This window comes from Macaca nemestrina, chromosome 13 (assembly GCF_043159975.1).
Source record: "Macaca nemestrina isolate mMacNem1 chromosome 13, mMacNem.hap1, whole genome shotgun sequence".
In the NCBI taxonomy this organism is placed as follows: Eukaryota; Metazoa; Chordata; class Mammalia; order Primates; family Cercopithecidae; genus Macaca; species Macaca nemestrina.
In genome coordinates this window covers 39,088,607-39,102,824 of record NC_092137.1, presented here as the reverse complement: position 1 = coordinate 39,102,824, position 14,218 = coordinate 39,088,607, and the positions used below count along the sequence as shown (strand labels likewise).

The 14,218-nt window shown below is 35.2% G+C and overlaps 2 protein-coding genes across 6 annotated transcripts in view; one reads left to right on the top strand and one right to left on the bottom strand.

Annotated features, from left to right (window-relative positions):
* The window catches only part of LOC105464882 (Rho guanine nucleotide exchange factor 33), a 278,945-nt gene that overhangs the window by 100,274 nt on the left and 164,453 nt on the right, over positions 1 to 14,218 (bottom strand). The window lies entirely within an intron of this gene.
* The window catches only part of LOC105465416 (SOS Ras/Rac guanine nucleotide exchange factor 1), a 155,695-nt gene that overhangs the window by 61,883 nt on the left and 79,594 nt on the right, over positions 1 to 14,218 (top strand). For both annotated transcript variants that reach the window (XM_071076554.1, XM_071076553.1), the window contains exons 3-6: positions 6,192 to 6,323; positions 8,115 to 8,279; positions 10,481 to 10,690; positions 14,026 to 14,169. In XM_071076554.1, coding sequence (XP_070932655.1) covers positions 6,192 to 6,323; positions 8,115 to 8,279; positions 10,481 to 10,690; positions 14,026 to 14,169 — 651 coding nt within the window. The remainder of the gene's footprint in view (positions 1 to 6,191; positions 6,324 to 8,114; positions 8,280 to 10,480; positions 10,691 to 14,025; positions 14,170 to 14,218) is intronic.

The following is a 14,218-nucleotide window of genomic DNA, read 5'->3' as shown; positions in this document are numbered from 1 at the left end:
TTTAGCAAGCCCTAAGTATGTTTTGTGATGAGTCATAAAATATTTTTCTTAGGTTTTGAGGGTCACATAAGAAAAATGTATTTAGAGGCTGGGCATAGTGGCCCACACCTGTAATCCCAGCACTTTGGAAGGCCGAAGCAGGCAGATAACCTAAGGTTGGGAGTTTGAGAACAGCCTGGCCAACATGGTGAAAACCCATCTCTACTAAAAGAAAAAAAATACAAAAAATTAGCTGGGCGTGGTGGCAGGCACCTGTAATCCCAACTCCTCAGGAGGCTGAGGCAGGAGAACTTCTTGAACCTGGGAGGCAGAAGTTGCAGTGAGCCAAGATTGCACCATTGTGGGAGGCAGAAGTTGCAGTGAGCCAAGATTGCACCATTGTACTCCAGTCTGGGTGACAGAGCAAGATCCATCTCAAAAAAAAAAAAAAGAAAGAAAAAGAAAAAAATGTATTTTAAAAATAGATCAATCTGAATTAGCAGAATATACACATTTAAAAATCTTTCTAAAGAATACACTTCGTAATGGTTCTCAGAGGCTGTATAGATTGGAGAGAAAAGGAATTGGGGAAGATTCATTCAAAGAATACATATTTACAGTTAGGAGGAATAAGTTCAAGAGATCCTATTGTACAGCATGGTGACTATAGTTAATCATGGTATATTGTATTCTTGAAAATGCTAAGAGTGGATATTGATTGTTCTCACCACAAAAATAACTATGTGAGGTAATGCATTTGTTAATTAGCTAGATTTAGCCATTCCACAGTATATATGTACTTCCAAGCATCATCATGTTGTACATGATATACATGTACAGTCAATGTAAGGAATAAATAAATTTGGCTGGTAATTTGGTGAAATTACAGGTTCACACCTGTAATCCCAGCACTTTGGGAGGCCAACGTGGGCAGATTGCCTGAGCCCAAGAGTTCAGGACCAGCCTGGGCAATGTGGCAAAACCCTGTCTCTACTAAACATACAAAAAATTAGCTGGCTATGAGGGTACATGCCTGTGGTCCCAGCCACCTGAGAGGTTGGGGTGGGAGGATTGCCTGAGCCCAGGAGGTTGATGCTGCAGTAAGCTGTGATCGTGCCACTGCACTCCTGACAGAGTGAGACTCTGTCTAAAAGGAAAAAAAAAGAAGTTTGAAAAAAAAATGTTTAAAAAATACACTTTGCTTTAAAGTATAAGCATAATTCAAAGTACGGTAGCAATTACTACTTAATTTGGTAGCTCCTAGGGGATATGTCTAAGAGTGATTTTTAGTTGCCCTATAGTTTTAGGAAAATAGGTGCTTCAAACGTGCTTGAAAACAGATGGATTGTGCATACATATTTTGCTGATGGTAATTAAAAAGTTTTGGTAAATTGTACTACAGATTATCACAAATTGTATCATAGTCCAAATGAGTGGAATTTTGTTTTATTGATGTAGCCAGTAATCACTAATCTGTACTGCCAATATATTAGTATTTACTGTCAGGCAGTGTTGCAGATGAATAAGGGAGTAGAGTCGTGCCTCAGTTTCTGTAGGGGATTGGTTGCAGGCTGCTGCCTGAAGATACCAAAATCCATGGATGCTCAAGTCCCTTATATTAAATGGCATAGTATTTGCATATAACTAATGAACACCCTCCCATATGCTTTAAATCATCTCTAGAATACTTATACAATACCTAATACAAAGTAAATGTTGCCAAGTGTAGTGGCTTGCGCCTGTACTCCCACCTACTCAGGAGGCTGAGGTGGGAGGATCACTTGAGCCCAAGAGTTCAAGGCTACAGTAAGCTATGATCGTGCCAGTGCACTTCAGTCTGGGTGACAGAGTGAAACCCTAACTCTTAAAAAAAAAAAAAAAAAAAATCGAATTATATGTAAATAGTTACTACATTGTATTTTAAATTTTGTATTTTTTAAATTTTTTTTAATATTTTTGATCTGCGGTTGGTTGAATCCACAGATGCAGAACCATGGATATGGAAGGCCCACTGTATTATATATATTTTAATGCTTTGGGAATGCAGAAGAAGGGTATATATTATTTGGCTCTGTTGATTCCAATTAATTCAAATGTTAAAAGATAGTATAAAAATTGCTCCAATCTGGTTTATTTTTCCCTCTTTTATAATAAGTATAATTTTCTGTATTTAAACTTTGAAAAAATAGAGGCAAAAGCTAATATTTTTTTCCTGTGTTATGACCCTAGTAAAGTATATTCTCTAATTTCTTAGGTCTTGTCCTTTCATAATTGTACTTGTTCTTTACTTGACTAGACTGATTTCCTTTGTTATGCCTTCCCTTTCTGGTGTATACGTACCTATATTTAACCAGCTTTGATTTCTTAGGACACTGATACATTTTTCTTTTCCTCATTCATCTCAGGCTTTTTTTTTTTTTTTTTTTTTTAACTCCTTTATCTTAGACTTTTTCTTGTCATTAGCCCTTCATCGTAAAATGTCAAATGTCTGATTTCTTTTTCCATTAATTTTTTTCTTTAGCTTTTTTCCCTTGGAATCCTAAAGAGTCCTTGTAATTTCTTTCTTTCTTTTCTTTTCTTTTTTTTTTATTTCTTTTCTTTTTTTTTTTTTTTTTTGTGAGACAGAGACTCGCTGTGTCACCCAGGCTGGAGTGCAGTGGTATGATCTCAGCTCACTGCAACTTCTGTCTCCCAGGTTCAAGCGATTATCGTGCCTCAGCCTCCTGAGTAGCTGGGACTACAATCGTGCACCACCATGCCTGGCTAATTTTTGTATTTTTAGTAAAGACAGGTTTTCACCATATTGGCCAGGCTGGTCTTGAACTCCTGACCTCAAGCAATCCGCCCACCTCAGCCTCCCAAAGTGCTGGGATTACAGGCATGAGCCACCACACCCAGCCAAGTCCCTATAATTTGTAATAAGCTTTCCATTAACATTTAGATTCCCCAAATAATTTATCCATATTTTCTACCTTTCTAAACAAAAACAAATTTCTCCCACACATACAAAAGTATATGAGGATCTAAATTTTTTTTAACTGAAGTACATATGTAGGAATTTATATAGGACCTAGAATATTTGTATTGGGTTTGGCCAAGATTATCTTTTTAAACCTATTTTTTATGTAAAGGAAAAAACAGCGTTCTGCTAATAATAGAGGTGAATCTCAAACTTAGCTCTGTATCTCATTAATGTTTCCCAGAGGTACTAGATATTAATAAAGATAGAGTTTCTCATTTAATACAAATAAAAGTATTAATCTTGAAATTAGGAGAGTAATAGTATTCTAATTCATGAATCTTTCATTGATCAGTCCTCCTTGGCCTTCTTTTTAAAAATACATGAAGGCCTGAGTGCAGTGGCTCATGTGTGTAATCCCAGCACTTTGGGAGGCCAAGGGAGAAGGATCACTTTGAGCTCAGGCATTCCAGAGTAGCCTGGGCAACATAGCAAGATCTCATTTCTACTAAAAATAAAAAAATTAGCTGGACGTGGGGGCACATACATATAGTCCCAGCTACTTGGGAGGCGGAGGCGGGGGGATCACTTAAGCCCAGGAGTTTGAGGCTCCAGTGAGTTATGATCGCATCATTGCACTCCAGCCTGGGTGATAGAGCAAGACCCTGTTCCCCCTCAAAATAAATAAAAAGTAAAGAAATATAAAACATTTGTGAAAGAAATTTTATTTTGCTATAAAATTATAAATTGGCCACTACAAGAAATAAAGTAATTCCTTCGGTTTGGCCTCTCCACATTCGAAACACCTTTTTTTTAAAAAAAAAAAAAAAACCTATGAATTTTTCCCCATGCATTTTGACCCTTGGCATTATCTCCTAAGTATATATTTGGTAATTGGATTTCATTAATACCCTTGTAAGTAAGTTTAAAATGTGCTGTGCTTCATTATTACCACTTTGCCTTTTTAAAAATCATTCGAGATTTTCTTTCCTCTTCTTTACTTCCTCAAAACAATAAACCTGGAATGAGGTAGACGTAATTAATAATGGACAGGGGTTGCTGTTCTGTTTTTTCTTCTACCTCAACCCCTTCCTACAGTTAGTCTCTGTAATTCCACCACTGGTGATTTGTTTTTTCAAAGACATGTAAATCTATTTAGAATTAATTGTCAGGTTGAGTTCAACTTCTGTCCTTTTCTATTGCTTTTTTTTTTTAATTTTTACTTTTTTCTACTGCTTTTATATCTACACTGTGCACCAGTGTTTTTAGACTCCAGGTCATGGCCTGGAGTCATAAAATTACTTTAGTGCATTGCCCAACCTCATTTTAAAAAATGAAACAGGCTGGGCACAGTGGCTCACACCTATAATCCTAGCACTTTGGGAGGCTTAGGTGGGCGGATCACCTGAGGTCAGGAGTTCAAGACCAGCCTGGCCAACATGGGGAAACCCATCTCTACTAAAAATACAAAAATTAACTGGGCATGGTAGCACACGCCTGTAATCCCAGCTACTTGGGAGGCTGAGGCGGGAGAATCACTTGAACCTGGGAGTGGTGGTTGCAGTGAGCTGAGATTGCACCACTGCACTCCAGCCTGGGCAACAGAGCAAGACTCTGTCTCAAAATAAGTAAATATATAAATAAAAAACAGAATAGAAAATGCCAGTGTGCTACATATAATAAGGACAGGTTTGTTTTAGGAAACTTTGCTTCATTTGACTATGTGTGCAGTATTTTAGGGTATAATGTAAAAATGTGTTGAAAATTTATTCTTACTATGAGTTGGGGTTTTAAAAAATGTTGGAAAGCCACAGGGTCATAGCATTATTAGGTTTGTACCATGGTTACACTTAGTTAATCATGGGTTAAACCCATCACTATAAACATTTTAACTGAAAACCACGTAAGTTAGTCCTGAATATCTTGTCATTTTTGGATTAGCAAGTCTGTAAAATAAACTTGGAAAAAAGAAAAGAATTCTTGTTTTGGATGTTCCCTTCTCTCCCTTTACCCCTTCCCTTTTCTCCTTTTTTATCTGCGATGCCTTCTCCATATTTGGACCTTTGTATTGCCTTTTACTGTATGAGGCTGGTGTCCTGGCAAATAGCTTTTCAACCAGACAGTTGAAAACGTTTGTAAACCCCATTTTTAACTACTATAATTTATTTCAACATGCTTCTAATTTGATTAATTAGAATTAAAATAACTTTATTTGGAAGCTGATTTAGCCTTGGACATAGATGAAGATAAGATTTATTAAAATTGAATGGATTACACCCCTCAATTTATACATTTGCTCTTAAGATTTCCAAGAATCATTGTGTTCTCCACCCTTCTCACCACCAAGGACATCACAGGGCATCACACTTTTTTTATTTTCCATTTTACTAGCAAATAATTAAAACTTTTTATTCAGATTTATAATTAGGGATGATGTTTAATTTCATCTAGTTTTTATATACTAGTTGAATACTCATTTATTCAAAACACGTGTAAAAGTTATGTAATAGCGACCTCTACTGGTTTTAGTTATGGTATCCTGCAAGTGAATTTTTAAAAGTTTTGAGAGGATGAAAGCGCCTTTTTGAAGTGAATTAGTTTAATAAGGAAGGAAATTCAACTGTGATAGTAACCTGAGTTCTTTCACTCTCAGTGGAAGTTTTAACTAAAGAATTTCTGGAAATTAAATTGAAGTATTTTGTTAAAAATGAATGACTATGGGAGGACTTTAAAGAAATTACAGTGTATTAAAATTGCTGTCACCAATGCAAACTGTTGCTTTCCATGATTTGTAAATAGTTCTGAAGTGCCTTTGCATGGTGGATAAAGAATATTCATAGAGGTTTCCAATTGAAAAATGCTGCATGTAATTAGTACTGAAAGTAAGGACGAGTGAGAACTGGATTTAGATATTTACTTCTTGATCTTGGGTGTTGTTCCTTGAAATTTTAGACAAGTACTATTTAAGGTAGCTTCTACTCATTCTTGTAATTAGCTTTATCACAGTAAAGTTGAAATTCAGGATGTGATATTTCCCCTAGATAATAGAAAGAATGTTTAGTCTCTTATTGCCTAATTAAGGAACTAATTCATTGACAATTACTGTTTTCTCTTAGTTTCAATATGTTTGTAATGTAAATTATACCACATGTGAAAAGCTCTACTTTTGGTATTCTTTGATTTTAAAAGTAAATTTTAAGTGAAGAGCACTATTTAATATATTTGCTTAGTTGTTGTTTTCCTATTTTCCAAGGAACGTGTTCAAAAAAGTTTCCCTCATCCAATTGATAAGTGGGCAATAGCTGATGCCCAATCAGCTATTGAAAAGAGGAAGCGAAGAAACCCTTTATCCCTCCCAGTAGAAAAAATCCATCCTTTATTAAAGGTAATGCTGAAATACTGCCTTCTTGCCTTTTAAGGGAAAAATAAAACCCACCATTTTTATACAATAAGAATATATTTTATGGATAATTGAGTCAACTTAAGAGTAAAATTCTCTCATTCTAAGTTTTCCAGAGATTTATGTGGTGGGAGGGGATGCTATGATAATAAGAAAATATAAACTGGGCAACATGATTTAAAGTAATTTCATATCAATAGTAATAAGCAAGTTGAGAGGACTAAGAAAGTTATTGTGGATTTTGTTTATCTCAGATGTAATTAGGACCACAAAGAGAATTTATAAAACTCCTCTTCTTGGTTAGACCTGTGTTCCTATAAATCCTTTTGATGTTAATACTTCGTGTAGAGACCTCTGTGAAAAGGCCATAAGGCTATGTGTAATCTCTGAACAAAAAGATCACCTAAACTCTCCAGTCCTGTTTACCATGTAAATAAATAAGTCAGTTGAGTCTCTACGGAACTAATAGAAAAATTGCTGGAAGCTCAAGTAATGCTATTTCTATTTTAGTTAATATAATGAACTACTGTTATCTCTCACAACAAAAATATAGGTATTATAATAAGTGAAAACTTAAATGCCAGCGATTTTGTACATACTATAATATGGACAAAATGTTAATACTTGTATACATTGAGTTTTATTACTCAACAAAGTTGTTATTATCCATAGTTTGTAAATGAAGTGACAGAGGCAGAAAGTGATTAAGTAACTTCTAGGCCAAGTTCACAAGACTCTAAGTGATAGTGTCAGAAAGTTCAGGTTTGCTTGATGTTTTCCAAAATTTAAAGTTAAACACTTGAATGAGTTTAAGATTGTATTTTGCATTCAATTGTTTGAATAGAAATATCTGCCTTATGGAAAATTACTTCATCATTCTCTTCATGATTTTCATTGGCCATACATTGAATTGTATTCTAAGAGAATTAAATTGAGGTATATAAATACTATGTTAATAATCCTAGATTTTGAGTTTTATGTGCTAATTGTGAATATTATTTCAATTTATTTTAATACACCTTTATCATGATACATTTAATAGTTTTTATATACCCTAAAAGATAAATACAGCCTGTCTCCAGTTTGTAACAAACTTATTTCAAAGTTGTTGTTTTTTTCCCTTAAATGAGTTGTTTGGAAAATAGATTTTGTTATTCTGTATGAACAGACCAGTCCCACAAAAGCCCATATTCTCTTTGAAGTCTAATACTAGGGCTATTTAACATTTTCTTAACAGCATCCATTATTCAGTAGGACATAACATGAATTTTGTTTTCATAGAAATTGCCAGGGTTATACCAGGAATGTGCCCACTATAGTTTGGGGGAGCCCATCTTCCCTTGGTAAAGATAAAAGTATAAGCCTGGTAGAGATTCCTAGATACCAATAATATATTAACTCTCATTTTTTGTAAAAGAAAAAACTAGTTTGTTGTAGTTACTTCCAGGTATTCTGAATTAGGTAACAAGGAGCATTTATTCCCTTCTCCAAACTTGGGTCTTCCTTTATAGGTTAGGGATTATCTATTTGTAATCTCTGCTGCTTAAGTATTTTACATCATTAGAAGTAATTTTGCCTTGCCTTGTCTTAGCTTACATTTTCAATAGTAATACATATATTATTCATTGTTGAACCACTTAAAATTAAATATTGTTGGTAAGCACAGGCCTCAGGAAAAAAGTGTAAGCTAAGTTGCAAATATGTTTTTTATTTTTAATCAGTGTGTTAAATTTACAGTATATGATGTTTAAACATACTTTTCTTTTAATTTTGCAGGAGGTCCTAGGTTATAAAATTGACCATCAGGTTTCTGTTTACATAGTAGCAGTCTTAGAATACATTTCTGCAGACATTTTAAAGCTGGTTGGGAATTATGTAAGAAATATACGGCATTATGAAATTACAAAACAAGATATTAAAGTGGCAATGTGTGCTGACAAGGTAGGAAACTGAGCTTTTATATTTTTTTCTTAAGTTTCTTTTTATGACTTATTAAATGCTAACATACTATTCATGTAGAATAAAATTGTACTACGTGTTGGGGAATATCTCCAGTAACCTAATAGCAGGGATTCAAGATACCACTTTATAGAAATAAGATATTAGATATATGATATTAAAATGTGTTTAAATATATGTCATGCAGTTTTTTTCTTCTGTGCTGTTGCAACTAGGGTTAATTAGAATAATCTCTTAATAGTTAATTTCTTTTTTCTTTTCTTTTTTTTGAGATGGAATCTCGCTCTGTCGCCCAGGCTGGAGTGCAGTGGCACAATCTTGGCTCACTGCAACCTCCGCCTTCTGGATTCAGGCGATTCTCCTGCCTCAGCCTCCTGAGTAGCTGGGATTACAGGCACATGCCACCATGGCTGACTTATTTTTTTTGTTTGTTTTTAGTAGAGACAGGGTTTCACCATGTTTGTCGGGCTGATCTCAAACTCCTGACTGCCTCAGCCTCCGAAAGTGCTGGAATTACAGGCGTGAGCCACCGCGCCTGGCAAATAGTAAATTTCTTTCTTTCTTTTTTTTTTTTGAGACGGAGACTCGCTCTGTCGCCCCGGCTGGAGTGCAGTGGCCGGATCTCAGCTGACTGCAAGCTCCGCCTGCCGGGTTTACGCTGCCTCAGCCTCCGGAGTAGCTGGGACTACAGGCGCCCGCCTAATATTTTGTATTTTTTTAGTAGAGAAGGGGTTTCACCGTGTTAGCCAGGATGGTCTCGATCTCCTGACCTCGTGATCCGCCCGTCTCGGCCTCCCAAAGTGCTGGGATTACAGGCTTGAGCCACCGCGCCCGGCTGTAAATTTGTTAAAATTTATTTGGATTGAAATTTATAAGGTTATGGATTTACTTAAAAACAATTTTTCAAAATGTAAAACCTCAAAACGATAGTTTTACTTTGGCACCTAGCTTTCTTCAGATACTACTTTGTGGTTTTACAATAATAATAATAAGAGCAAACACTTACTGAAGGTTAGGCATATATGTGGCGTATCTCCATTGGTCCTTATGATATTCCTCTAAGGTGAGTGATCTTATCTACATTTTATAAAAAGGAGACTGAAATTCACAGGGATAAAGAAATTGGTCCAGAATTTTCTTAGAAGTTTCAAAGCCTAGACTTGAACTCCAGGTCTCTCTGAGTCTAAAGCTTTTCGTCATTACCTAAGGATGTTCATTTTACGGAAACAACTTTGCAGAAAGGAAAATATTTTCTGTTGAAGCATTTCATTCCATTTTCCTCATTATACTCTTACTGATTTGGAATATTATTTCTGATTACTGATTCCACTAAATTATGTTTTAGTATTTATTTGTTCTTTGAGAATGTGGCCATATAGAGTGAAAAAACCCACCTGATTTGAAGAAGAATTTCAAATGTTTGGGTATTTTTAAATGAGTAAGTATTTAGTTTTAAAAAATTACTATCTAGACGAATATGAAATACTTGATGCTTTTTAATGAAGGCAGATAAATAAAATATTTTTGAATACCTACTACATGTTAACACAGGCAGGAGATGCAAGAGAAGTATATATAAAACAAGGCTTCAGAGTTGATGAAGTTGTACTTACATGCATGAAACAATCAGAAAGCACGCAAGATAAAATATTATTTTATTGCGTTATAGAGATATGATGCTGTAGAAGTTCGCAAGAAGGGGAAAGATGTGTTCTAGCAAGATTAGTAACAGTAGACTTCTTGCAGAAAATAAAAGCTTATTTTGACCAGTTCCCAACAAATGTAGGAAAATAGGCCAAATAGAAGGCTATAAAAATTATTTAAATATGAGATACTGAGGCCATGGAATAAAGTGATGATGGCAGGGTATGAAACAGAGAAAACCAAGTCAGAGAAATTAAAGACAGGATCTGGAAACACATTGGAAGTAATAGGTTAACAAGAGAGACAGACAGATGAATACTAGTAGTGATAGAGAACTTGGAGGAGTGTAGTAAGTGATATCAGATGTTGAATTCTGTTTTAGAGAAGCTGTGGAGGAATGCTGGCAATATATCCAAGAGGAGAAATTTGCTTGTTTGCTTTTTTATCATTTAAGAACTTTATTCAGAGAACTTAAAGCATTTCACGTCAAATTTGACGAAAGCTTCATATTTTATTTTTTTATATCTCTGACTATATAGGTATTGATGGATATGTTTCATCAAGATGTAGAAGATATTAATATATTATCTTTAACTGATGAAGAGCCTTCCACCTCAGGAGAACAAACTTACTATGATTTGGTAAAAGCATTTATGGCAGAAATTCGACAATATATAAGGGAACTAAATCTAATTATAAAAGTTTTTAGAGAGCCCTTTGTCTCCAATTCAAAATTGTTTTCAGCTAATGTAAGTATCATTGTATATATGCCTGTCATTGGATGTGTTCTGAAATTTGCATGACCACTTCAAATTTGAAGTTGTATAGTTCATGATTACTAATTTGTTAATTTTTTTAAGTTGTGGTACTTAATTCATGATCACAAAGTGCTATAACAGTTTCAAGAGATTTAACATCAGAAATTAAGAGACAAAATACAAAGTAGACTGATTATGTAAGTGAAAATGAATTCACAGAATTGTCCATGTACTCCAAAGGATAAAGCTTCTTGTTTAGGTGGAAGATATTTTTGTTTGAGTCATTTGAATCATTCAGCCTACACTTCATCAATGCCAACTGTATTGTCAGGTACCATGCTTGGCAGCAGGGATTCAAAGATGAATAAGAAACAGTTCTGCTGGGCGCGGTGGCTCACGCCTCTAATCCCAGCACTTTGGGAGGCCAAGGTGGGCGGATCACGAAGTCAGGAGATCGAGACCATCCTGGCTAACATGGTGAAACCTCATCTCTACTAAAAATACAAAAAATTAGCCGGGCGTGGTGGTGGGCGCCTGTAATCCCAGCTACTCGGGAGACTGAGGCAGGAGAATGGCGTGAACCCTGGAGGCGGAGCTTGCAATGAGCCGAGATTGCGCCACTGCACTCCAACCTGGTCAACAGAGCGAGACTCCGTCTCAAAAAAAAAAAAAGAAAAGAAACAGTTCCTTTCCTTAAGTTTAGTCAAGACAGAGATATAAACTATACATTGCAATAAAATGTGGTAATTACCCTATTAGAAGTATGACAGCAGTAGTATTGGGAGCACAAAGGAAGGGGCTAGTAACATTGACACTTAGACAAAGGATTACTGATCTTACTGTAGTAATCAAACTAACCTAACTGGGTCCTGAAGAAATGCTGAGTGAGAACAGGTGAGATTGTCATAGGAGCTACACACTGGTAATTCCTGGAACTGTAGCCACACAGGCATCAATGACTGATAGAGAAGCAGTGCTCACTACAGAGGCTGGGACTGGGCTCAAGCTGTGGCAATGAGTGAACATTAAAAAATAAAGCAGTAGATTATCGTGATGGTTGTACAAATCTGTAAATATATTAAAGACTATTAAATCACTCACTTTAAATGGATACATTGTATGGTTTCTAAATAATGTTTCAATAAAGTTGCTTAACAAAAAGAGTAAAGAAGAGGCAAAGGTTTCTGAGGACACAAAAATCAAGAACCAAAATGTCCAAAAAGCACATCAAAAGGTGTTCAGCATCACTAATCATTAGAGAAATGTAAGTTAAAACCATGACATACTACTACATTCTCATTAGAAAGGCTAAAATGTAAATGACTTACAATACCAAAAGTTGAAATGGGTATGGAGCAACTGCTTGTGGGAATATAAAATTCCCACATTACTTGAGAATGTAAACTGGCATATTTTGGAAAACAGTTTGGCAGTTCTCTCTCTCTTTTTTTTCTTGAGATGTAGTCTTGCTCTGTTGCCCAGGCTGGAGTGCAGGGGTGTGATTTTGGCTCATTGTAACCTCTGCCTCTCGGGTTCAATCCATTCTCCTGCCTCAGCCTCCCGTGTAGCTGGGATTACAGGTGTGTGCCACCACACCTGACTAATTTTTGTGTTTTTAGTAGAGGCAGGGTTTTACCATGTTGGCCAGGCTGGTCTCAAACTGACCTTAAGTGATCCACCAGCCTCGGCCTCCCAAAATGCTGGGATTACAGGCGTGAGCCACCATGCCTGGCTAGTTTGGCAGTTCTCTATAACAATAAACATAAACTAACCATATTGCCCAGCAATTCTACTCTTAGGTTTTTAACCAGAAGAAATGAAAACATGTCCATGCAAAACTGGTTCATGAATGTTCATAGCAGCTTTATTTGTAATAGCCCCAAACTGGAAACAACTCAAATGTCCATCAGCAGGTGAATGTATAAACAAACTGTGGTATGACCATACAGTGGAATGTTACTGAGGAATAAAAAAAAAATGAAATAGTTATGCATGCAACAGCATGGGTGCATCTCAAAAATATAAGCAAAAAACTAGGCACAAAAGACAATATATGATTCCATTTATTTAATATTCTAGAAAAGACATTTCTGTAGAGACAAAAAGGAGATCACAGGTTTCCTGGGAGTGAGGCCTAGTAAGGGTTGATGGAAATGGGGCACATCTTAAGAAGTTAAGATGATGAAAAGGTTCTGTATCTTGATTGTGCTGGTGGTTAGAAGGGTGAATAACTACACAAAATCTCACCAAAACAACATTTAAAATAGGAGTTTCTTATATAAGCCATGCCTCAAAGTCGACTTGATAAATATAGTCACTGATAAAAAAAGAAATCAAATAATAGTAACCAATTTTAATTTAAAGTACAAAATGGATATGGTTTCAGATTCTATGTTGCAACTAACCCTTAAGAAACTATCATTTGTTGAATTTTAGTAAAGAACCATAAAAGGATAGTCACTCTATTTATATGGGAAGTCCAGAATAGGCAAATCCATAGAGACAAAGTAGATTAGTGGTTGCCAGGCACTGGGGAGAGGGAAGGAATGGAGAGTGACTGTACCGGATATTTAGCTATTCACCTTCCAAAAAAATCATAGGGTTTCTTCTCATGGTAATGAAATGTTCTAGAATTTGATACTGGTGATGACTGCACAACCAATATTGAAACCATTGACTAGTAACTACACTTTTAACGAGTGAATTTTATGGTATATGAGTTTTATCTCAATAGAAAAATTACACAGAAAAGCTATATTTTTCATATACTTCGAAATAATGTATCACAACAGATTGTATGCAGAAATAGATATGAAAATCCTGCCGTCTTCTAGTATACTATGTTAAGAGATTTGCAAATGTAAAACATTGCCATTCTTCTGCTGAATGTTTTTTGTTATGGTTTAAAAAAAATTTGGCTACTTTTTATAAAAGTGCTATTTTTGTTAACACATAATGGGTTTATTATTTTTAATGAATTAAATATTTTTTTAAAATTTTGGTTTTAACTTCTAATATGGTAAACATTGAAATACATAGTTATAAACAAAAGGTTTTTAGAATCTTCAATAATTTTTAAGAGTGTGAAGGAGTCCTGAGACCAGAAAGTTACAAGACCACTGACCTAGAGAAATGTATTTGCAAGTTGTACATCTTTGCAGAAGGAATTCTTGAATTATCTTTTATTCATATTTGTAAATCATTAACATTTTTCACTGTATCTGCCATGTTAAATTTTGTGATTATAAAATGACTTATTGGCTCAAAATTTGTTTAATATTATAATAATACAGCCTCACTGAATTTATGTGTTTTCCCCCAAACAGGATGTAGAAAATATATTTAGTCGTATAGTAGATATACATGAACTTAGTGTAAAGTTACTGGGCCATATAGAAGATACAGTAGAAATGACAGATGAAGGCAGTCCCCATCCACTAGTAGGAAGCTGCTTTGAAGACTTAGCAGAGGTAAGTACTTCAATTATATACCCAAAAAGTCTACATAAAAACCTACATT